This window comes from Perissodus microlepis, chromosome 9 (assembly GCF_051167445.1).
Source record: "Perissodus microlepis isolate ML-2025 ecotype Zambia chromosome 9, ASM5116744v1, whole genome shotgun sequence".
Classification (NCBI taxonomy): Eukaryota; Metazoa; Chordata; class Actinopteri; order Cichliformes; family Cichlidae; genus Perissodus; species Perissodus microlepis.
The window spans coordinates 19052872-19078803 of NC_140469.1; the positions used below are offsets into that span (position 1 = coordinate 19052872).

General features: G+C 38.3%; 2 protein-coding genes across 9 annotated transcripts in view; one reads left to right on the top strand and one right to left on the bottom strand.

The window, feature by feature from the left end:
• Nucleotides 1–25439, bottom strand: part of LOC146380411 (uncharacterized) — a 37779-nt gene extending 12340 nt beyond the window's left edge. For 3 of the 8 annotated variants that reach the window (XR_014801300.1, XM_084939462.1, XM_084939463.1), the window contains exons 1-3: nucleotides 25179–25439; nucleotides 24461–24532; nucleotides 21860–21928 (exon numbers count right to left, since the gene is read on the bottom strand). Coding sequence is in view for 3 of the 8 variants with exons in the window: in XM_084939462.1 (XP_084795588.1) it covers nucleotides 21860–21928; nucleotides 24461–24532; nucleotides 25179–25317 (280 nt within the window). In the remaining 5 variants the exon portion in view is untranslated. Of the gene's footprint in view, nucleotides 1–2184; nucleotides 9751–21859; nucleotides 21929–22597; nucleotides 22657–24460; nucleotides 24533–25178 lie in introns of those variants that run through there. The other 5 variants (XR_014801304.1, XR_014801301.1, XR_014801302.1 and 2 more) reach the window with 5 other exon arrangements.
• en2a (engrailed homeobox 2a) lies at nucleotides 94–5520 on the top strand. Its single transcript, XM_084939461.1, has 2 exons — nucleotides 94–1310; nucleotides 3136–5520. The coding sequence occupies exons 1-2, from the start codon at nucleotides 824–826 to the stop codon at nucleotides 3453–3455; spliced, it is 807 nt and encodes a 268-aa protein (XP_084795587.1). The 5' UTR covers nucleotides 94–823; the 3' UTR covers nucleotides 3456–5520.
• Nucleotides 25440–25932: the final 493 nt, after the last annotated feature.

The following is a 25932-nucleotide window of genomic DNA, read 5'->3' on the forward strand; positions in this document are numbered from 1 at the left end:
AATTTTCTACTTGTGTTATTGGGAATCCCTGCTTGCCCTGCAAGCAAGGAACCCCGGGGGTCCCCGCAGCTCAATTTGACAACCGATGCTCCAGTGTCCTATTGTTTTAATATACACGACAAAAACCGACATGCATGGCGTTTTTAAATTGAAAACCCCAAAGCGCCCCAAAATAGAATAAAATAAGTCACAGGTTCATAAACACTGATGAAATATTGTGAGTATGTGGGTGCATGCCTTGGATTTAAATTAGGTCTCTTCTCCTTTAGTCCAGCACTCTTTCTCTTTTACTAAGGAGAGGATGGGCGTTTGTAGACTGCTCTGGAGCCTGCGTCACGTGGCCTGGTTTCTGCCGTCCCATTGGTCCAAGGCACGTGTCTGGGAGGACGGTGGGAAAACGTCACTCGGGGGGCTCGTATTGAAAATAAGAACAAAACTCCAGAGTGAGAGTATTAGAGCATCAGTTTAGGAGCCTCTTTATTTACCCTTAGTTTAGTTTAGGTGTAGGCATTACCGAGCACGCTGATATTGGATGACACTAAATTGGATGGTGCGCAAATGGCAAATGTTTTAGCTGTGCGAGATCAGTTGTAACCCGAGATTGGGGGGATATATGTCAAAAAGTATGCTTTTCTCAGAGGACACAGTCGCAAGGCTTTGCATGGTGTCCGAGGCACTCACTAGTATTTGAGTTTTCTTTTTTATTTATTTTACTCGTGCAGTTTTTGCAGTCTAATTCCCCTAAAGTTGTTCGCGAATTTTATTGCAACGGGGAGAGCGATAAAGGGGTTAAAGAGAGTAAAGCGGGGGAAAGTGAATCAGTATGGAAGAAAATGATCACGGCAACAGAGATGTGGTGGAGCGGCAGGAGTCGGCGGACGAATCAAACAGAGCCATCCTTCCCCTCTTACAGGCGCCGGGGAACTTGCAGATCCCTCACCGGGTCACCAATTTTTTCATCGACAACATCCTGCGGCCGGATTTCGGACGGAAAAAGGACGGTGGCGCAAACCGCGAAGAGAGTAGCCTTGAGTCGCGGGAGAGCCACAACAGCCCAACCGCCCCTCAGACCGAACCGGTGGGGAGCACTGTGCCAGCAGAAGGGACCTCCACTCCACACACGGTTACCGGGACCAAGAAGCCTGCTATAGCCGCCGAGGAGCCCCTGAAACCCCGCGGGGAGAATGGAGACCAGTGCCTAAGCTCAGACTCAGACAGTTCCCAAGCCAGCTCAAACCCATCCATGTCTCAGCCCATGCTGTGGCCAGCCTGGGTCTACTGCACCAGATACTCGGATAGGCCTTCTTCAGGTTGGTGTGCGTTTTTTTTTTTAAATTTTCTATACCGCGTTCTCGGTAACCTGAAATACCCCGTAACACTGACCCCGAATGCCTTGACCGACTTCTCGAGAGTAGAGAAGCGAACCGTGCTGTGCAGAGCAGGCTGAGAATTTGCACACACACAAAAGAAAACCATCAAAAAATATTTAACGCAGGAATAATATCCACAGGAAGACAATAACAAGGTGTGAATTTACAGAGCGGAAAAACACAACATGAAAAGCTTTTGGCGAGGGGCAATTTTAATGCAAATGACAGAGAGGAGATCATGTCTTTTTTTCCTTAAAAAAATATATAAATATTTTAAATACTAAAAATACAGAAATTGAATATATATGGGGGGTGGGGGCAATATTGCACAGAAATGTTAATTTTTGTCTGAAAATCTCACATTCAAGCAGTCATCAGTTTCACGTTGTTATGAATATTATAATATCGGAGTCCTACTTCCATTAAAAATAAGCAGCTGCGTGTCTTCCAAAGAATTTGCTCCAAATGAATATTTAGTGCACTTTGCGTGGACGTGTTGCTCTTTAAAGCGTTGCAGAAGTTGTTTGGGGTGAATTAAATATGCATATGCTTTCAAATGATGGCTGCAGTAGGACTTGTAGGCTACACGCTGGCCAGTAGAGAGCTTGGTGTTTTTTTTTTTCTAATCTTCAGTTACAAGAACGCGTGGAAAGTCGCTTCTCATCTAGCAAGCAAGGTTAATAGCTCCTGTATTTTTCTAACTGTCTGTCAAAAAAAAGTGGAGTACAACTTGTTCTCATGCATTATGTAACGCCATATAGAGTGGCGTAGGCGACTACTACCGAGTTGTAGAGCTGCAGGTTTTTATCTGGGGGGGGGGGGGGGGGGGTTATGGGCACACACATCATGCACGTTGATTCATGGAGGGAGGTTCGACTCGTATTAAGTAGTTTCATTAATGTTTTCCGCGCTGTTTGGAGGAGGCGACCGAACACAGACAGCCAACGGCTCCACAAAACAGGCCTCCATCCAGACGGAAAATTAATGTGTATCTAATGTGTGCTGCTCACATTCTGTTCACGTTTGTCCACTGAGGAGCTTTTCAAGTGGCCCACAAAAACTAAAATGCAAAGTAGCTTCACTGAAATTGATCCTGGGTTGTTTTTTTTCAGCCAACCTGCTAAACAGTGGCTGAGTTGTGTCAGCGATGCTTTATGCTAATAATTTCACATTGCTCCAGAGTTTGTGTGTGTGCGTGTGTGTGTGTGAGAGAGAGTGTGTGCGTGTGTGTGTGTGTATCCATACGTAGTATGTGTAAGCGGGGAAGAGGGATAAAAACAGAGGGGGAAGGGAAGGTTTTGTTTCTGCTTTGTCAACATTTAACAAGCATCCCTGTTCAGTTTTTACAAGTTTCTAAAAATGTTTTGTGAGTTAATTCACACTTATTTTGCGATTTTTTTAAAAGGCACGGTGACCAGAGCAGTAAGACACAGAGCCATTTCTTTTCATACTTATTATATGGGGGGTTAAATAAGCTTTATAAAATCCAGATTATTATAAAATACGCTTTACGCACGGGTTTGTAGGCACTACTGTGAATACAAATTAGCACAACAGTGTAATGATCATATGTTGATGAGGATTTGAATATATAAATAAGAAAAAATGAATCAAAATTGTTTCTGAACTTTATAAAACAGCTCTGATAATGGGCAGTGTATCTTTTATTATGATTTTATTCTCTTTTATTCTTCTCGTGTTCGGATGCTGACAAACCCATACATGTGTATCTGTGAACCCCACCTCCCAACTCCCCACACTACAGGGCCAAGATCTCGGAAACCAAAGAAGAAAACGACCAGCAAAGAGGACAAGCGACCACGGACGGCCTTCACAGCAGAACAGCTGCAAAGACTCAAATCGGAGTTTCAGACAAATCGGTATCTGACGGAGCAGAGGCGACAGAACCTGGCGCAGGAACTGGGCCTGAACGAATCCCAGATCAAGATCTGGTTTCAGAACAAGAGGGCCAAAATCAAGAAGGCTAGCGGCGCTAAAAACTCTCTGGCCTTGCACCTGATGGCACAGGGACTGTACAATCACTCCACCGTCACGTCGAAAGACGAAAAATCAGACAGCGATTGATTTCCAGAGAAGTAAAAGCAGCCTCCTGACGAAAAAGAACCTATAGTAATCCTATTATAGATTTTTATAGAGATATCACAGAAAAAAAAACTCTACTTACAGGAATATTTAATGATGCCACAGCAGATAAAAATACTACAAAGTACTATTACTATTACTCAACGCTAACTCAGTAGCCTACAGATGTACATCGCGTCCAGGGCACCGTTAAAAATACAATACTACAAAAAAAAAGTAAGAATAAGATCGCTACTACTTCGAGTCCCTACAGGAATTCTAATGCTACCATAGGTCTCTGTATGTTCCTATGGGAATATTATAGTGCTTTTTCGTTATATGGGAGGTTTAGACAAGCCTACAATGCAATAATTTCACCGAATAAAGGGCCAGTGTATAGAGTATACCAGCATAAATTGTTTGAAAAAAAGAGAGATATTTCTGCAATATCACGTCTATAAAAGATGTTGTATAAAGGTATGTTTTCATTGTTTGTTGTCCCCCAACCCAACCCAGCCCAAGCTCAACCCCAACAACCCCCCCTGAGGTACAAACGCTTACTCTCTTCATTTTTATATACCGTATAGGATTACTGCTACCCATGATTGTCATCGTTTCACATTTTACTAACTGGCACCTGACGTTTGGATTTGTCAGTGAAGTGAGCAAACTTTAAGTCCAAAGAATATTTTTCTGCTGCATCCAGGCTACTGTGAATTTAAATAAATGCTAACGCGGTTTTTATCTTCCATGCTTGTTGGGTTTTTTGGGGGAGGGAGGGTTGATTGTGTTTGATGTAAAATAGGCAGAAGAAGGTGTTGCGTGTCAGCTGCAAAACTAATCGGGCAGACTCTGAATTTTGATACTTTTTTTTTTTTTTAAATTCACAGTTTCTTACAAGTGACCGGGAGAGGTAGGGATTTTTTTCTCTCTAACACACCACTTAACTAAAATGCTAATTTAGGCCTTGCTTATGTTTGTGGTCATCTCATAGCCTTTAAACAAATATTATGTGCGTATTCCATTCGTTATACCAATGCATCAGTGCAGCTATTATAGTTTTAAATAGCAATACGAATCATTTTTTGTAGCTAAGCGAAGGCTATAATGCTGCCTATTACGTCACAGAAACAACTCTGTAGCATAAAGACAATGATGACGCCCATTTTTGCGCACTCTCACGAGTATCTTCTAGAAATGCAGGTTATTGGATGTTCTTGTTAAATCTTTCTCTATATACATTTTTATTACATATCCATATATCATAAAAAGAAGGCAAATCCGTCAGTGACTGTATTACAAATGTTGGAAATCTCTTATCGTTGTTGAAAGGACTTCATATGTGTATTTATATAGATTATATTGACAAAAAAAAATCTATCCAATGACCAGTGTTGCTTTAGAGTAGATATCTGAGGTGTTTACACTGCTTGTTTATCTTGCAATAACTTCTTTTTGTTTTCTTTTTTTTTTTTTCTCTTTTGGGGTTTTTTTTTTTGTGAATGAAAAATTGTTTATGGGGCCTTTTGCATGAAAGCTGCAATTTGTTGTACTTGGGCAAATAACTGTGTTTATAAAACTTTGGTCTTTATCAACGAAAGTATGATCGAGCTAAGTTTCAGACTGTATCCATACCAAATTGTGGATTATTTGCCTTTCAAAGTCTTTTTGTTGTGTATCTGCAAAAAGTGTGTGTGAATTAAAATCCACCAAACAGAAAACACACTTTGCCTTAAAGTTCAAGTGTGAACTTTTTATGAAACAGAACTGTGCCGAATCAGAGAAGCAGTATTACTTCAAATGCAGACTACTCAAGTTTAATGCCTTTATGAAAAACTGCTGGTACGACATTATGAATTTACTCATCAGCGTATATCTATCTATATATGAACATGTTTAAATAAAATTACAACACAGAGTTGTAGAATACAATGCTATTTTTTATTTTATGTTGGAAGTATTCTTTGGTATAAATGTACATAATTTGTATCATGTATTAATTGTGTAATTAACTGCCACCTGAAAACTGCAGAAGAAGAGTAAATAAACCTTGAAGATTATACACAAACATGTTTCTGAACTCTGTATGGTGCTCTAAAACCCATAAGCATTAGCCGAGGCCTGGGTAGAACAGCAAACGGGACCTTCGGTCTCTCCTGATAGTGTGCACACATCATAACTTGAAGAAAAAACAAATACATTACAAGCTAAAACATGGCATTTGCTCTTTTTAAAGAAAATTACAGACATTATTCATTTGCACAGCACAGCAGTCCTTTCCATGCAAACACACACTTGTTTATGTTCAGAATCGTCGCTGAAAATCAGAATCATGGGTTTTGCGATTAAAACATTTGCAAAAGCTTCAAACATTATGCAAGGGAAAGCCTTGAACAATTCCCAGGCATGTTTCCTCAACAATGCCTTATCTGCATTTCCATACTTGCACCACTAGTCTTTGAACGCCATGTCTAACGGCCAGTGACTAGCATTAGAGCAAATAGGGCTGCACCCAGCACTGTCTTTGAGACGGTCAGTGTTCCTCGTTGCTTCTGAAAAGAGCCTGTGCTTCTATCACAAGGAAGAAATTGGAGTCGAAGGGAGAGAGCGAGAGAGGGTAGGGGAGGGAGGGTTGAGTGCAAGAGGGGGAGAGAGAGAGTGAGAGAGAGAGCAATGAAGGTCAAAGCCTGTCATGGCTGCAGGTGGCTGGTTTCCCCCTCCCGCCCCTCAGTAACCCATTCTCCACACACAGCTTTTTCACTCGCCAACTCATACTCTGTCACACACACACACACACACACACACACACACACACACACCTCAGTATCACTTGGTTTATTTTATTCTTGCATGGCACACACACACACACATCCAAATACTCCATTCAATTGTGTTCCTCCTCACATGCGCACGCAGCCCTGTTGTTTTGATCCTTCATTCAGCGCATCAATAGGAAGCTTCATCAAAATATTCACAGGCAGAGAAGCTCCCCTGAAGTTCAAATAGGGACACCAGCGCATGAACAAAAGCTAAAGCTGTTAGGCTGCATGGGCACTTCTTTCCTGGAACAAAAGGTTTTATCTGAGAATAATTTGTCTCGTATTGGGAAGTAGAGATTCAGGTGGTCAAATGACCACCAGCGGTCCTTTTTTGAGGCTCCTCACGGTTCAGAAAAGTCTTGCATTGCTGCCAAAATACCATATATGACCGTGTAAAGCTGGGGAGGTAACACAGAGATAAAAATCTCTGCAGAAACTCTTAAAAATGCCTGGGATAAAAGCAATTTTATTCAGTACTGCAGACAATTTCAGAGAGTTCTCATGTTGTAAAAAATGGAAGTGGGTGCAGGATACATCAGGAAAGTATCAATGTCTACCTCTACACACAAAAGGGCCCCATCCTGCTATGACCTCTCCCACCATCCTCCCCCTCCCCTACTGTGTCATTTACCCACAGTTTCTAAATGTTTCCTACGGCCAGAGTGGAATCTGCTCAGAGGTGCCTGGGCTTTGTGGCGGAAACATAATTAAAGTGGTGAAAGATGTAAAAGGTGAAGAATGGGGATGACATCAGGCCAATTTCACACTTGGCACTCGAATGGCTAGGTCCAAGCCAGGACTCTTGCCTCGCAACACAGATCAAAGCCCACTGTCACCGCACCAGTGCAGGAAAAAAAAGAGGCAAAAGGACACCTAACTATGCTAATCCCCAGGACGAATATATTTTAATCTTGTTAGAATACAAGTTAATGCTGTGGCTCAGTGGCTGAACTTTTTTGGCAAGAATGAGAGGTGGACAGAACTACTTTTACCTTTTCTACATGAGGTGCCTCTGTCTGGCACCGGATAAACAGTCAGAGTCTGAACAAACTTTCTTTTGGACAAACTCACCGTATTATCGAGCCACATACTGTACAGGGCAGCAGATAGCAGTGAAAAGGCAGTGAAAAGGCAAGCAACAGTTTTCATTAAGAACAACGATGGAAAAAAGAAAAACTGTGTCAGTGACCCCGGCTGAATCCCCACTAGGGCACCTAACATGCAAAGGAAATGAGTATTTTGTGGACTGGTTTGTCCCCTCTCACACTGAGCCCTTCTTTCTCAAAAGCACCTTGGTAACCCTTGATCTCTCATGTATGGAAGTCAGGGTGCTGGGGCCTGCAGAAGTTGACTAGGCAGACAATAGCAAGCGGATGCTTTCTGGAGAAGTCACACCCAGGCAACTCTCATTTCACACACCGTGTTTGAGTGACCCTTGAAAAAAAAAGAAGTTGCAAGACTTTTAAGCAAAGATTCTTTTTGTTCACTTGAAGAAATTCAGGAAAAAGAAAAAACATCAATGCACCTTTTCCCATGTAGCTACCATATTTGTTTCCTAAAGTAATGTTTTCTGCTCAGCGAGACCAAATTTTATGCTCCGTTCAAATTTCACAAAGTTGTTTTTAACACAGCATGAGTTGCACAGCTTGTTCTCTATACTGGTGGATTCATGGATGTGTCATATATTTTTAACAAAAAGATGGTAAAAGAAATATAGGAACAAAATAAGAGAAGCAATTACAGAATAGGAAATGTTTATTAATAAAAAGTTATTTAATATTACGGTCATAGTTATCTTATATTTAATTTAACATAAATACATCATTTCTTGCAGTTGCACCTTAAGTTGAATCATGTCTTTTGCAGAATGCGTCTGGTGTAACACTGACTACGGCTTTGGATGAACTCTTGTCTTTGATTGCTGCTACAAAATATTACAATAAGCACTTTAGAACTCAAAAAAACACCAACTTTTAAAATAATTTCCTAATATGTCTTATGGGTCATCTTTTTTGGCAAGTGGAAGCAAATATCTTGCATGGCACAAAACACAATGTTTTCTTTTGGAACATCTGCAGATATCAATTTCTGAATGTGCATTTACACTTAAAAGCAGCAACTACAAAAATTATTTTCACTAATCATCATTATATTCTTTAAATTTTGCATTGATCATTTATTGTTCAGACATTAGATACACAAAATCCCCAAACACAAAATGCTTAAACATTATCATAAGATTAACCGTTTTATCTGATTAAAAGTCTAAAATCCATATATTTTTAAATTTGTCAGTACATGAATATAACAAAAAAAGGCCAGAAATAAAACAGATATTTTATCGCAATTCAATAAATTCAAAAATTTCTTCTCAATTGGACACCTTCTCAAACTGATCAGGTATTTGCTCTAATAAGAAATCCTGAGATGTGGATAACATTTTCCAGACCCCTCATTTTGAGTGCATCGTGTACAAACGTTACACCATTTTTAAGTATTGCAACACCTAGTGCTGCAGCTGATTAACAGTGGAACATTTTTCTATCATTTGACCACATATCCTGTACAACAGCTATATTAATAAAGATTTTCTCAACCATCAGCTTCAGTTATTTTAAGTGAAAAAAAATCAAAATGCTAATTTCAGTGAATATGCCACTTTGCAACTTCAAACCTGAGTAAAATTTACCCTCAGTAATGAACAGATTTATGTTTCCTTGCATGAATGTGTTATTTAAGCCATATGTAATGCACTGGAGTAAACAGTGTATACAAAATTTGTGCTGAGTTTGTCTAAAACAGGTCTGTAACAACATCACAAAGCCAAGATTAAAACATCAGCACTCTGGTGGAACAGCAATGCACACAAAGGTATCAAAGGTATCAATTTGTAATGTGCGCTTCATTATAATTTCAAAATGAGTCTAGCAACAACAAAAAAACTGATCCACTCAACAGAAAAACTCAGGTTGGTTCTGTTTCTCCTACATTCTTCTTCTACATACTAAATAAAGATGTACAATGTACAGTCATGCCAATTTTGGCCTTTTTTTTTTTTTTTTTTTTCCATACAGAGTTTGTGTTGCTCGCTGACACACAGCCAGACAGGGTCAAGGATACATCTGACTCACCTCAGGCCCCCTTGCTTTCCCCAGGGACTGGCCTGTCACTCACTTTGTGGTTACGGATCATAGCTGACAGAGGCACAAAGTGAGAGCTCGATGCTGCATCAACAGTAGCAACATCATCACCAAAACCCATCCTTAGCATGACATCTTCCTCCTGGTACACCAGCTAGCTCCCTGCACTGTGGAAAGGAAATAAACACATTCACACCAAGAGGATCATAATAAACTGTCATTCAGCAAAAGTAGGAAGAGCTAAAAATAAAAATTTGGACATTTACCTTTAAATTTTCCACACTGCAGTTTGGATGTAGAGTGCCTTGCAATAGAGCTGTTAAGAAGAAGCTGCCAGTCCTGCAAAGGTTTAAAATGATTGGGTATAATGCTTAATTTCAGCCAGTTTACTGAGATTGGTTATATCCATCTATGCTCTGTGAGCCATTTTAAAAGGGTCTCAAGCTCACTGAAACAGCACTGGGTTGGTGTAGCGTACAGCCTTTAATTGGTATTAGTTAGATGACATAATAAGCACATTCACAGAGCTGTTTAAGAGCAAAGGGTTTCAAAAATCACTGATCGCACTACTTTGTTCTGTCAACATTAAAAATGAATATGGTCGCTGAAATACTGTACTGTATCACTTCAGAATACAAATGATGCAGTGGCCAATGCGTGCAGTACAAACAAATACATATTATGAGTAAAATGTGAATATTTTAGGGGGGTTTTTGTTTTTTAACATCTTTAGATAGTACACAGCAGAAAATCCTGTGTTAATCACACAGAGCCCATAAGCAGTTGTATAAACCTGTAACCAAAAACATGAAGAATGGCAGCACGCCAAAGAGCATGTTCATGTTCAATTACAGTGTAGTAAGTGTAACGCCTAATAAAATATTGCATACGAAGGGTTCGTTAATCATATTAGCCCTATTACAAGTTTTGAAATCAGCTCATAAAGAAGAATATATGATTGTTTTGAGTAAAATTTCTCACAAACTGTTGCTCAAAACAGAGCGTTACAGTAAAATACAGATGGCGGATGAATCTGTGACAAAATTTGCTAACTATTCAGTGATTTCAGCAACGTGTTCCCGTCTAGACATTTTCGGATTCACATTGTACTCAGACGACTGAAAACACCAAAAAATAATGATCTCGCTTTGAGCTGGCATACGAGGCGAGCTACAGCTCAGTCGACTGTGCCTTAGCTCACAGTAGTGGCCGTTTCCCTCTTTCTCCCTCTCACTCATTTTGCTGCGTGCTGCCATTTTAACTGTTCCTGAGTGGCAGGCGAGAGGGCGGGGTTGGAAGTGGCGGCCATGATGGTGGAATCGCTACACCCACTCCTGAGAAACAGCCTCAACATCAAAGCCAGTTCACACATTAGGCTATGTTCTGGTTCAGGCCAAAATCAGCGACTGTAGGCATAGGATAAAGAGTGACATGTGGTAAATAATAAAAGAAACATTTCACTGTGTCTGTGGCGAAACATTCCCATTAAGGAATAATGGTGCTAATTATTTTCTTCTAAGCCTATTAAATTTATTTATTTGTTTTGGGGGGTTTTTTAAAAAAAGGAACAAAGAAAAAAAATCTAGACATTTGTGCATATTGGCATAAAAATTCTAGGCAAGATCTGATTTGCGTTTTTAAAATTCAAACTCTTCATTACTACTTTTCAGTGTTTGTCTTCTTTGGTTTCCAGATTACGTTTAAATCTTTTCCAAGGAATTATCTATGCATAAGCTCTGAGTAAGCAGAGATAAAGAGAAACACTGTGCTGGATATTAATTTGAGCAACTGAAATATAAAATTAAAAATGTGAAAAAGGTCGAGCAACATACGAGCATAACAATGTGTAACCACACAGAAAATCTGTCTCTCGCTCAACAAGAAGGCATTAAAGCCGCTCGGACAGACAAGTGCTACTCAGCATTTGTTAAAACTAAGCAAGTAACTAAATTGAATTTATATAACACATTTAAAACCAAAGTGCTTTCCAATAAATTAAAATAAATAAAGGGCCTAAAGACTGATGCTTCACACAAAAACAGCTTATGTTAGTAGTCAGTTTTTGTAAGTAAGAGTTTAATTAATATTTCTATTGGTTTTACCTCCAATTTATTGACTGAATATCACATTTGTAAATGAAATTTTAAGATTACTTACTGTGTATGATGAAGAAAACATCCAAAAGTGCATCCAGTAAACAGCAAAATCACAATACAAGTCTCCCATTTTGTGACCCAACTGAAATTATCATACAATATAACTAGCAAATAATTAAATAAATAAAAAAATAAAACCAGTTTTGCCAACAAATTCATGCCTGTGGTTTCTGAAAGCAGATTGCACATTATGTAGGTCACATCCATACCCCGCCTCATTTCCCCACCTCCAACCCTGAAATTAAAAAGAAAAAAAAATGTCTTCCTTGGATGACCAAAGTAGCTCCTAACCAACTACAGTTGAGGTCAAAGTTCACTGTGTCCCCCTTGGCAACACCAGGGCAACAAACAACAACTGTGTCTAGACAGGTCATGGTACACCCCCGCACCATGCCCAACCCAACCCACTACCCCCTGGCTTCTTCCGGAAGGAGGTGTCAGCAGTAGCCAAGTACAGGGTAAACAGGGCAACGGGGTGGAGGGGGGTGCCCTTTGGCCCTCATGAGGTCGGATCAGCACCTCCACCCTCCACTGATCAAAGATCAGCGTCCTTCATGCCAGGGCCTTGGTCAAAGGGGGCAGGGTCGAGAGATGAACTCTACATTTCTGTAAGCTAGAGGTGTCCAGACCCAATTGTCTTCTTTCACGGCCCAAAATGGACCCTTCCGGTGCTGCTGATTACATTAGGGAACGACAACCTCTTTTCAAAAGAAGCACCCAGACAAAAGAGGCGCTTCCGTGCCCCTCGCCATCTGGTCCCAAAATAACAGAAAAAGTCCTAGGGATAAAAAGCCCAGCCAGCACACAGCTTTAAATAAAAGGAAAGCTGTTTGAATAGATGGGATGGCTGGACAGATAAGCAAACATACAGTAAAGCCTCACATTTACGCAGAGATTGGAACCCAATCTACATCAGCAAATAAAGCAGTGTACATGGGCTCTGAGTAGAAGCCTGGAAATGGTATTCTGCCTGTGCACCAGCTAGAGAAAAGTGCCACACATATATCATCATCACTATTATTGGAAGATATACAACGCCAAAGGCTCTTGATCAGGTTAAACTAATTCGTAATGGAAATTAGATTAAAAACATTAAAATATATGACAGTTCTGAACTGGTAATACAATATAGTCAATAGAAATTAAGATAAATAATTCAGGGCAGAGTACGTCAGGCACCACTGCACGAAAAAAAGCCAATGTATTGGGAATTCAAAAGGATTTTCAACACATTAGGTTGATTGCTAATTGATTTGCAACCACAGACACTGTGTACTCTGTCTGTCGTATCCCTAGTAGTTCGTTTTTAGTACTTAGTCCTCTTCATCAGATGAGTTTCTATTTTGCATGTCGTGACTTTTGAATGCCCACGATTCAAACAAAGCAAAAAAACATTGATGCAGCTGATGTCAAAGATGATTTGGCCTATTTGCAGCTCAAGTTGCATTGAAAGAGAAGAAAAATGCTACTGACTAGCAGTTAGCACATTGTTATAGTGTCATTTATTACAGAGTCCAAGTAAAGAGCACAGTAATATCTTATATGGATAGTCACCATTGAAAAAACATTGTTTATTACTGAGAAATCTTTGTAAATTTGGGAAAATCTGACATGAAATTAATTTCTCTAATTAAAGTCCTAAAAATGTTGACTCTAAAATAAAACAACGGGAAGTTCTGAAACTTTTTTTTTTTTCAAAGATTATGACCTATTACAATTAAATACACTTTTGTCCAAAGTGTAAACATACAGGCAATTTAGGTAAGAAACATGGGATCCTGCTGTCACCTATTCTATAAAATGGGACTTTTGGAGCTTTGTTTTGCTAATGCTAATTATGTGCTCTGCTATGCATGGCCCGTTTTTCCTCTCAGTTTAAGTCCACAAGGAAATTTGGGGGAATAAACAACCTCATTAGTGGCAAAGGTGATGCTGCCCTTGATCTTGAATGCTTCTGTCAGGAGAAAGGACAATGTGCAGCATTGAGAAGTAAAGTTAGATTGAGCAGTCTCCCCACTTGGGACTAACAGCTATGTTAAGAAAACTGATTTATTTTTTAAAATAAAAATGCAACTGCAATGTGGAAAAAGCACAGCATGAAACCCAACTTCAAACATTAGTCATTACATTAGATAACTTGTTTAGGCCCAAAGCTGCTAAAAGGCTCTCCAATCAAATACTGCCCATCAATCCGCACTTTGATTATTTAGCATTGCTGCCTCTTTAAACTCCATCTTCACAGAACAAGAGCTTAGCATTGTGTTTTAATTTAATGCTTTTATTTAAGGTTTAATCACCAAAAGTTTAAATATGAATAAAAGGGATGTAGGAAATATGAAATAATGCTAGTGCTGGGAGAAAATTATGATTTAATATCCAATGAACCTGAAGAAAAGTTTTAAATAAAGTTTCTTTTCAGTTTTCTTTTAATTTTAGAGACATTCTGCAAATATATGGCTGGTCTTACATAGTGCAGGTTTTATACAAAGATTATTTTCCAACCTTTTCCATCTTTTCTTCACATGCTTCACTCTTCTTGTTTTCTTTTAGGAACTCAACCTAAATCCCACTCTAGTTTTATGTTTTAAACATCATACAAATAAGTAAAATGTGCGTGAACACAACCAAATAATTAAAAAATATGGCTGCACACTAAGTGATCCACATCTAAGCTGTCGAAAATGGTCAGAGGCTATAAATACACCAGCTAATTCATAAAAATGAACTGAATGCAAATGGAAGTCTGCTGGTAGGAATTCTGACAGCTAAATCCAGAGAGGAGTGGAAATTACCGTCGACTTCAATGTCTTAAAAGATCAACTCCACACATGACAACAAGCTCCTCTTATCCCTGCTGTGATGCAGCAACATCCTGCAAGATGATATTTTCATCTGTGTCATTTCTAGAAAAAGCTGTTCATATCGAAACAATATGAAGAGAATAAACGAAGGTGGTGAGGCGCTGTGATGTGTAAAGCTCCAGAGTAAAATAAGATATCAAAATAAGAGTTTGTTTTATTTTTAATAAACAATCCAAAGTTTTAAACTTCAGACATGTCACTCTGATACATACAGGTATAACTGCTCTAAAATGCTAAAGACAGACTGCATTGATGTGCATTTAGACCAGAATTTGACATGTATAAATATGGCTCAGTCACTCAATTGCCAATGCTGTAAAAGTGTAATGATGTCGCTTTCTTCAAGCTGAAAGTCAAACCTCTATAACACAGGCAAACACAAATGCACATGCACAAATTCGTGGTTGATTTTCTTTGCTTTTTGTTTTCTCAAGAAGTACTTTTTGGCTTTGCAATTATTAATAAAGGCAGTTACAGACAAGAATATCAAATTACAGGACAGCTACAGTCAAAATGTGGAATCTGTCTGGTTTTTTTAAGGTTTGCATGCTCCAGGATGACAATTACTGCTATACCATAAATACCTCTCAATCGAGGAAACGTTAAAATTTACATTAAATGTGGACCAATCGCATGCACGATATAGCTGTTAGCCAATTACCATCCACACAGCATGACAATTACAGATAATTATTATTTGCATGTCCTGAACCAGTGCAACACTGTCATAAATGTTAGAGCTGGTTACTGCACTGTTCATTTTACTGTACATGAACTACAGTAAAATGAACTACCTCCCCATTATTTTTCCAACTAGGAGAAAAAAATAAGTAGAAAGAAAACAGCTACAACCAGAACTAAGCAAACTCTTCATACTGCACAGCAAATATTCACACACTTGCTGAAAATTTCTACCATCTTAGAAAAAAATGTGTCAGACAAAATGCAAGAAAACAAAGCTTCTTTAAACTACAAACATGAGAAAAACTCTCTACAGTGCACTGACTCTCTACTCTTTCTATCTCACTAAGGAGAGTACACTTCCTGTTGCTGTCGTTGACTGACCTTTCAATCCACCAAATCATCTACAAACTTGTTTACCTATGGCTAAAGCAAATCTAAATAACAGCAACACAGTAAAGCCCAACCCACCACTGAGTCACTGCATGGGTGTCTGCTGGGGGTTGCACATAACTGGCAGACACTAGCTCAGTGGGATAGGAGAAGCGAGTGTAACATATAGAGGGCAGGTGGTGCCAGTCATGTGGAGTACATGTGCGTCGTCCCAGTCTGTACCGTCTTAGCTCCATAATGAGTTTTTTCCTTTAGCAATCCCTAAAATTATGTCATCAGGCCTTACAGAGTACTCATTATTGACTGCAACAAACAAGCTGAAATGGCACTCAATCCTATGGAGACATGAGAAATGCATTCCAGGGAGGGACTTGAGTCACTGTGTGAAACCAACAAGAACCAACATGACACCTGGCATTTTACAGCTAAAGTGGGTTGATGCACACTGCTGAGCACAGTAGCGAAATGGCGAGACATGCTTCTTAATTGTGCAGATTTGAGTGTAGTGTTCAAAATAAATAAATATTTAACATATGGTTGTCCAAAAAACCTGAAGCCTTCGTTTGGTTTTGCAGACAGATGAGGTTTACCAAGCTTAAAGAAGGAACTAAATCTTAATATTAGGAAAGAAATAGAACATTTAAAAACAGATTTTTGTTTTTTGGTGGATTTTTTTTTTAAGTATGAAATGTCTCTACAATTTTTTTTAAAGTGCATTTAAGTAAAGTTCATGCAATGCACAGTGGGTGAAAAAGGTTCCTACAATAAGTTTTTCACATTAGAAACCATAGGTTAAAAGCATAATGCAGTTTTTAGGGGAACAATTGTGATGTTGGAGCTGTGGGAAAATGTTCACCAATACATCTACGTGTAAATCTAATATAAAGGTGACTAATTCAAAGCGCACAGCAGTCAGAACATAACTTTTTAAATCAGTGTTTTTATGACAGCACAAGGTTTCAATGCATTTGAAAGAAAATTCTCATACACATTAAACATTAACATGAGCAAAACTTTTGCAGAAAACTCGAATACTGCTGAGCCCAAAGAAAACTTTGCTATTTGCTTTACTCTGTAGTTTTACAAACAAATACAAATAAAATACCCCTTTAATGTCGCTTGTAAAACATCGTGTAACACAACAGATTTATGTGCCGCTAGTTTGTAGATGCAAGGAAATTAAAAGGACACACCTTTGGAAAATATGTAATGTAATGAGCAATTACTCAAATGTACATCAAGTGTTTAGTAAAGGCGTTTTTCTAATTTACAAATGTGTGCGATGACTTCTGATTGCTATTGTGAATAAAGTCAAACTACAATAAGTAATGTAAATGATTAGTGTGTAGCGAGAGTTCTAATATTTAAAGTTAAGTATTTTTAGAGTTGGAAATTGACAGCTGGAATTTAAAAAAACAAATCTTATATAATACTAGACTAACAAAATCAAAGTCAAAAGAAACCCTGAAGAACTGATGCCGCCTGCATTTCTGAAGTCTTGCAGCGTCTGTGCTTTCATAAAAGTGACATGTACCCTGACTTAAAGACTGTGCAAACATTTTAAAGAGGGTAATTAGTAAATAGTTAAAGGAAGCAATCACCTAGCAATGAAGATAAAAGGACTCAAAGGAAAACAAACTGGAAATGGGCTGGTACCATTCACATCACAGTCGGATTCCAGAGGTTATATGCTAAGTCCTGTTAAGAGTCTCAAAGGGCAAAACATTGAACACTGAGGACTTCTGCATGAGTGTTCATAAAACCCAGCCTGAGTTTAAGCACACAAACATGAAAAATATCAATTTCACATTTGGTTTAACGCTTTCACACTTTGTGTCACTGACACCCAGAGAGAAGGGCTGTGGAAGACAAAACACAGCTCCTGGATAAGGATCATGTTAATGCCTATCAATTAGGATCAAAAAGGGATTAACCGGCATGGTTGCAGCAGTGGGATGGGAGCCCATGCAAAGTCACTGAATACTAGGGGTCAAACCCCCGACTTCATTAGGCCTGACCTTTCCACGCCATTGTGTGACAGAGAGATCCTGCAGTCTGTGGGTGCAGTCTTACCCATCTTTTAAGGTTTGGGAGTCAGATATGAGACATGCAGAAAAGCTGTTGGAGATAAGTGAAATATGAAATATTCACTTTCAAACTCCAGGGAGACTTATTAGGTTACTGCAACTTAGTGCAGGTGGGTATTTACTCATCAACCCCCACACTCTGCAAAGGAAATCAGTTTTTCACCTTAGAGAGAAGTGAGATTTACTAATTAGTCATGGTGCAGCCTTCCCTCAGTATGATGTACCGCAGGGTTGATGAGCTCTAACTCTGTCTTGCCATCTTAATTCACAAAAGGTCAAATGGCAGAATGAAAGCAGGTATTCCAGGTGTGTTAAAATAAGACCCAATTAGGGAAAAATGCAAGTGCACCCTCAAGTCTCAGAAATCCAGCTTTGAGGGAAACTTTTACCAAAGCCACCGCAGTGGTGAAATTTTAATGCTTTTGTATGTTAACGAAGCAGTTTTTGTAAGATATGAAACAAATGACAAAAATATAAAGCAGTAACATACACACTGCTCTACATACTATTTGCACCAAACTACTGGCTACTCCACAAATGACGTTTCTGACTTTTCACTATAAAAGTATTTTGCAGATTTATTCTTACATCTTCATTTTTGTGAATATAAAGTTAATGCAACAAGTTACACTTTATCCCAAGTATGTCTTTTGTTAAAATAACCAAAATTTGTAGACGATGGCAATGTGTACTATATTACACAGAGGCAAGGAGGGCTCTCGAACTGCCATATTATCATCTTACCAGATGTTTATACTCACTCATGGTGATAGTAGTTGATCAACCAAGCAGCTATCAATTTTAGAAGATGTCTTGATTAAAATATGCACAAAACAATATCTAATAACTCGTCACAATAAGAATGTGTTTTGTCTTCCTAATTACAAAAAGTCTGTCCTTTAATAATGATACAAGTCAAGCTTTATATAGTGACTACTGCACTGGTATACTATTTACTGCACGTTCAAACCTTCATTAGAAAGCCGAATACTGTTACGAACAATAAAATCTCCAAAAAGTATTGTGCAATATGTTAAACACTACTGTAAAAGCATACATGTCTTTTGACACAAACAAACTGTATAACTAAGGTCATTTTCAAAGCCGTAGTCCACTGTAAAATCCTATGTGTTGACATCTCAGAGAAAGAGTTACACAAGCAGAAGTTCACCTCAACCCAAAAGTTTCCTCCCAGAAGGTAAGTACTTGTTGAGGCTGTTGCTCACTATAAGCAAGCACACAGCCAGGCCCTATGACCTTGTTTGTATCGTTTATGAGGGTGTTGTAGATGAGCACACTCCATTTAAAAGTCAGTGGTGGTTTTGCAGTCAAATGAAACCAGGAAGTACTGCTGAAGCTGTCAATGCAACGCAGCTGAGTGGGAACAGACATGCTGCGTGTGCACATCTTAAGACTGGCTGGATCACAGCTAGTTGTAACAAATGCAAGCAAACACACTCCAGTCAACGAAAAGAGGTTATTTACTTACCTTCACAACTCTCAGAAATAACCGTGACATTTACATTAAAGTCAATGTGGAATTTCAGGCAGGCAGCCTTCTGCTAATGAAGAACTAATATTCATGTGATATGATGTTGTGGCTGCAGATTACATTCACAACCTCAGTGAGTGTGTGCCGACTGTGATTCTTTAGTGATTTAAAATAAAAGAAAATTTTAAAAAAAAAGGTCTGTTATCTCCAAGCCAAGATCCTACTGTTGACCTAAGATCAATTCAATACTTCAAAAATGTTATTTTGGCTCAAAGCGACAGAAAAATTCACCAGATAAACAGCTTTTTATTATTCTGTTATTAAGGTTTAATGGAAACACGTAAAGAAACATTTTGAAGAGTAACATTGGATCAAAACGGTGAAAACAATTTAGGCTTATTAACAAAAGCATCTGCAGTCAAATGAACTAATAAGAAATATTAATAAGTGTTCGACGCAATCAGGATTTCAGCTGAAATAATTTCGTTTTAGTAATCATAATTTCAAGTGGAAACTATCTAAACCACCTGCATGCATAAGATGAACTTAATATGGTTTAGCGTGGCTCATACATTTTTTAAAATTCATTTAATTATTTTTTTAACAAAATCTAACAGGTCTGACATTAATCTATAGGTTTGGTAATTCTGACCTGCCTCCTGGCCTCATAACACCTAAACACATGCATAAATCCAAAGTCCCTTTTCCTCTTTCTATGTTAATGGCAACAAAGCACAGACCCAGCTTAATGTTACTGACAGCCACTGTTGTGTTACATGGCATCAGAATACAGTGTGGCTTTACATAAGTGGAGGAAAACAAGTATTCAGTGGGTGGGTAAAGGTTAACTAGATAGTTTCATAAGACAAACTAGCAGTTCTACATCCTTTTATACAGTACATTTAAAATAAACGTTGCAATGGGTGGACTTTACTTTCCAGTGCAGTCATTAGCTCATACAACTTCATTAAAAAGATGCATCACTTATAAGAGCCTGACTGAAATCTAACACACACAAAAATACAGCACTATATCGCTCTAATATAATTTAGCGTCAATAAGCATAACTTTTCTATGCTATTCTATAATATACAAACAATATTTTATTACACTCATTACATTTTAGAGATTTATACACTCTGCTCAATAAAATAAAAACGAACTGTGTTTAAATAAACGATTAAAAATAACTTCAATAAATACGAACAATGCGTAATAATCGTACAAATCAGAAATAAATTTGCTATCAAACCGTTAATGCTGCTAAAATTTTATTACAAAAAATATAAAAGGTTTAAGATGCACAACACGCTGAAAAAAACCATTTTATTAATCGTGTAAATGTATTATTTTAATGCGCGTTTTTATTATCGCCGAATGCCTATAACTTTTCGACAATTTACAGAGCAAATAAAATTTAAAATCAAAAATCAAACAAACAGTTATTGCTTCAGAATCTTCTCTCAAATAATCATTTACATGGCGTGACTAAGTGATCGTCATTTAAGTCTGAAAGACTTCAATAAATAACAAATAACAAAATATGTGTATTGCACGTTATATTTTAAAGCATGTATTCCATGTTAAACTTTTAATAGTACGTTATTAGAATATATTACGCTGGCGCTTAATTAATACTTTTGATTTAAATCTGAGGTGATGAGCATTTTCAGTAAATCATCTTAAACGTGGCATCAAAAACATTTGAAAGTCAATTTAAACATTTGAAAATGAAAAAAGAAAGCATTACGGCAATAAGAAAAAACACGCTGCACTGAAGAAAAATTAAAACTTTAAAAGACAAACTAAAATACTACTACTACTACTACTACTACTACTACGCTAAAAGTACGTTTCACATATACCCATAAATCTCTTTGACTGGAAAGTTTTAGTTCATACAAGTTGTGCCGTTTTCTGTTAGGATTTATGCCGAGAGCTCAGATTTCCTTTTCTACGGGCTACATTACAGTTCTTCTTTTTTGCCAGTGCCTAAACCTAAGATGGACGTTGATGGCTTTGCGATATCGATGGCTAAGACCGGCTGAGGGTCACAGCTGTGCAGCTGTTAGAGGAGAAAAGGGAAATGGATCCATGCTTTGGCAGACTGCCAGGAGACATCTTAAATACAGAGAAAACCTTGATTTAAAAAGAAAAAAAATGCCACACCATTGTCAAAGGAAACTGCGTCATTACGTAGCAAAAGCCTGGTGAGTTAAACATCCCACCATTTACAGGAGACAATGGCAGGTGCTGCTGCTGTACAGAGCAATGCTTTGAAACAGGCTCAGATTTTAGTTTGTATGTGCACAGAAATAACCCACGAAAAGCCTGTTTTTCCCAGACATCATCATGATGCTAGACCTCGTGACTGCACTTGTGGGTGGAGACAATCATCCAATAGAAAAACAGGATGAAGATTCAGAGCGCCTCTTGCATCAGCATTTTCCAGTCAACGCCTCAAGTATAACTTATAAGATCCATATCTATGATTATATTATGAAGAGATCAAAAATGTGTGCTGGTAAAAAAATAAAATAAAAAAATAGTGAATGACAGCAGTGGATTTGATTAGCCAATTCTCACCATCATATCATGCAGAACTGGCATTGCAGGCAGGAGCTCAAGCTCTGGAAATGCTGGTGTGCAGCGGACTGATATTTCCCTCAGGCAATCGCATTCACTCACTGCAGCACCTTAAAGCATTCCTTGAATTGCTTTTCTCAACTTTAAACGTGCCCAAATGTGCTCTAATGAACAGGTCAACACAGATCTTACCATTTGGGCGGGTACACTTCAGGGTCAAACATATGAAGGCATGACAGACTTCAAGAAACCAGGGCTCTCCTGTGAAAATGAAAGGAAAAAAAAGCATTGCAGGACAACTGTGTGTCTTAGTCAACGCTCACGTTCTTTTGCACCACACAGAACACAGCAGAAAACTGAAATGCCAAGGATTAAATTAAACACTTTGTTTTTTTCTTGTTTATCACAGCTTTCTTCAAACTATTCCAACTAAGTCTGCGGCTAAAAAGTCACCACACATAAATGCCATATTGGCTAGACGGTAAGTGTGGCTGAAACAGTTTAAAAACAAAACGTAATTGTGCGGAAACACTTAAGCTGCAATCGTTATTCACTTTATGGTAGCTGACACAATTACAGATACATAATTTAGGAATGATTTTATTTTAAGTTAGCTTTAAGCGATGCATCGCTTTAATTTACAGTTTGATTGGAGGTAGTAGTGATTAAATAAATACTCATTTAATTAATATTGTGGTCACAGTTACAAATAATAAGTAATACATTTCACTAAAACTGCATTACAAAAAAAAAAAAGAACAAAAAAAATCTGAAAATGAATCAGTAACGTATTATTCTGTGTAGCATACACCCCCAAAATGGCTCGCTATTCTGTGCTATTGTGCTACTGTAAGTAAATCACTTTTTTTTTTTTTTTTTTAAGAAAGGTATCAAAAAGAAATATAAGACTGCTTTGCGCGCATTTCTTACCTTTCTAATTGCATTTCCAATCATTTTTTGTCAGACACTGGTTCAGGTTAGAGACAGGCCTGCAAAAATACTGCATGTTTTATATGTGGCTACATGATCAACAAGCTCACAAAAACACCTGAAAAGGATGAGACTAAAGAAGCCGTCAGACATCAGAAGAGTATGCACTAAGTAGGTGTTAATGAAGAGATCTGTCCAGGCTGGTCACTGATATGGCAAACAGATAAACATCACAGACTTAAGCAGTGGAAATAACTCGTAATGTCAGAGGAAAGCTTGAAGCACTTTTACAAGTCAAAGTTAATACTGCCTGCCTCCCTCTCTTTAAAGGGGATTCTGTAAAGCATTACAACCGCTGCTATAATTTTTCAATAGCGTAATACCACTGTTATAAATCAATATCCACTTCAGGTGAAGCAATGCATCTCCCAAAGACATTGTAAACTTTTTTTTTCTTCTGTTATCGTGCATCCCACTTTACAGCACTACCTGTGGTATGAACACACTGGCTGTTAATACAAGACTCATTCAAGTCTAAAGCGACAAAAGCTTTAAAATAAAAAAAATTACAAATCATAAAAACTAAAGTATAATCTTACAGACTACATCGTTATTCCAAGTAATGCTTTCTCCTTTGTTAGGTTACTTTTTAGTGCCACTATTTGTCTAAGACTCGCTGGATTTTTTATGAACACAAGAATATAAACATTCACACACTCAAATTTCATTTTCAACAACACTGGAACACGACTGCATTTTGTACTGTGTATTCCTGTTGAGACCACAGCCTTCTGAAGGTGCTGGGCCAAATGCTCAGAAATGCTGAGTAGTTGCACGACAAATTTTGGAATACCCTGCAAGCCTTATGCAGTGATGAATCAGACAAAATGGCTACCAAGCGCCCCTATAAAAGACCGGCATGCAGCAGAAGAGAAAGAAGTGGGGAGGAAAGCTCTCAGATAGTCAAGAACTGCACAAAAACATTGCAACTTTCCATTTACTGGGTTGCACTGATCCGAGGATGCTAACTAGTAACAATCAATAATCGACCAAAGAAATAACTGAGCTGACGATTACAATAAATGTAGGTTTGAAAAAAATCAGTGAAAAGAGCTGATATTCACTACCCCTTCTATGTTGTTGTCATTTATAATAAGACGTGTGACCATTTTTGCCACGGTTTTCCTCCTTTACGTTGATTCATATATACGTCATGGGTTGCAACAATACTTTAGCAGCCATCTTGCCCTAAAAGAGCAGACACTGAAAGGAGGGAGGAATTCTCCCCAAGTCATATGACCGCACTGTCTGCAGACAACTGCAGTGAAGGAGGAAAAGTGTCTAGACTAGTCTGTGGCAGCAGCACATCAGGTACACAGCCACAGTGGCACACAGATTACTTTGATCGTGTTGTTAAAGCCTTACCAATATTTCTCTGTTTTCTGTAAAGTCTTGTGTTTTAGGATAAGAAACTGTTTGACAAAGACATCTTTCGGTGGTCAAACCAAATTCATCCAGGCTGGGCTACAAAAGATGTTTAAAAGCACACGTAGGGATTTCAGTTTGGTGCAATGCTGTAGCCAGATTTATTACATTTATTAAAATATGTGTGCATTTTGAATATAGTATAGATTTCTAGATGTATTTTTTTATCCACAGTAAGTGTTTTATTATACTTTGAAGCTACAAAAGGGAGAAGTTCAGGACAAATTCTGAAAACTTTTAGAATTCAAATATTAATATCATGTTTTGAGGAAAATTTTCAGTTAATTTACAAAGCAAACAACATCCTGCATAACACCAGCCCACACTATAAGTCAGTTCAAAAATCTCTATCTTAGCCTAATGCGCACAGCAACCAACCTTTCTGTGCTCTTGTAGGCTGCCTTCTGGATGGTGCACTCCTCTTGAACTCCAGGGCTGAAGGGTGATTCCCTGCAGAGCACAAGCAAAGATAGGAAAAGAAGAAAAAGAATTCATACAGTGTTCATTTTCCACTACCCTGTAGTCACATATACGAATTTAGATTCCGTAAATGTGCGTCTACTTGCAAAAGAAATGCATTGTAATCAAAAATGTGGTCTTTTTTTTGTCAGTGTAGCTGAAAGGGTTAAACTGAGAATAGAAGAGTCCACCGAAGGCAGCATTTGCTTTCAGGTGTCTGCTGACTAACAGGTAGCTAAAGCGCGCATGGGGTTAATCAACAACCTCACGTCAGCAAAGGTGCATCACCTGCGCGTCTTCCTGAAGTAGTGAATGAGGTGAAGCCCCCACAACAAAAGAAGCTACTGCTAGTCGAATTAATACAAGTAAATAAAAATATCACAATATGCCTTATTTTATTATTTTTTTACAGTCTGCTACGTAAAACAAGCTGCCTTAGATGTTAAGGTCTGCAATTTAACTGTTTTCTATTTTTTATTTATTTATTTTTTTAGTCAAAAACACATAGCTAACATTCACAAATAAACAGGTTAAAAATGAATTTAAAAAATAAATAAAATAAAAAATAAAATAAAAACCAGCTGTGTAATGCTGCAGTACACTGGGTAACTCTCACTCTGACGCTTGCCGTACCTACCTGTGCATAAAGAGCTGTCTCCTGATAGACTGCAGAAGAAAAAACTTTCACAACGTTTATCTAGAAAAAAATCTACATTTTTGCCAGAGCGTGGCGACTGGTGGGCGAAGGCGCTCGAGAAGGAGAGCAAAGATCCCATTTTCCAACAGGCGGCTTCCTTGTAAATGAACACAGATATCTAAAAGTCCATTTTCAATTTTATCTATTTCAGACAGACTCCAGACAGTCTCCAAACGGTTACGTGCCTGGTCCCGCATGCGCGTGCACGCCGAATGGCGCGGGAAGCGGCGATAACAGATCGAGAGCGACAGCGCGAGCGGCCAATGGGCAAGACGAGTCGAATCTAGTGTCCAATAATAATGGGCCATAAGCGTAAGCCCCGCCCCTCCTCCTCCTCAGCCGTCTGTTGACAGTGCACTGAATAAAACAACAGTCTGAGTTAAGCAGTTCATTGCGCTGAGATGTGGGTCACTGACTGCAGCCTATCCACGCTGGGAAAAAGGCACAGATGCATGGTGTTGTGTATTCAAGAAAAAGCATATAGTCTAAAACAGTTAACATTTTAGGGTTAAGACAGTTATATTCATTCATACCCTTTTTTAAAAATGTAGCATATTCCTCAAGACGGATAGATAGATGTTTAAATACATATAAAGGCCAGACAGCTTTGATAGATACGGTCTGCATAATGCTAGAGTTATTGATTTTATGCACAATGATGAAAATGAAAGTTGTTGAATACATTAACCCTAAT

What these genes read in the sequence shown, in the direction of transcription:
- en2a (XM_084939461.1), top strand. Translation starts at nt 824, where the DNA reads ATGGAAGAAAATGATCACGGCAACAGAGATGTGGTGGAGCGGCAGGAG. An exon ending in CTCGGATAGGCCTTCTTCAG is followed by an intron (nt 1,311 to 3,135) that starts GTTGGTGTGCGT and finishes CCCACACTACAG; the next exon opens with GGCCAAGATCTCGGAAACCA.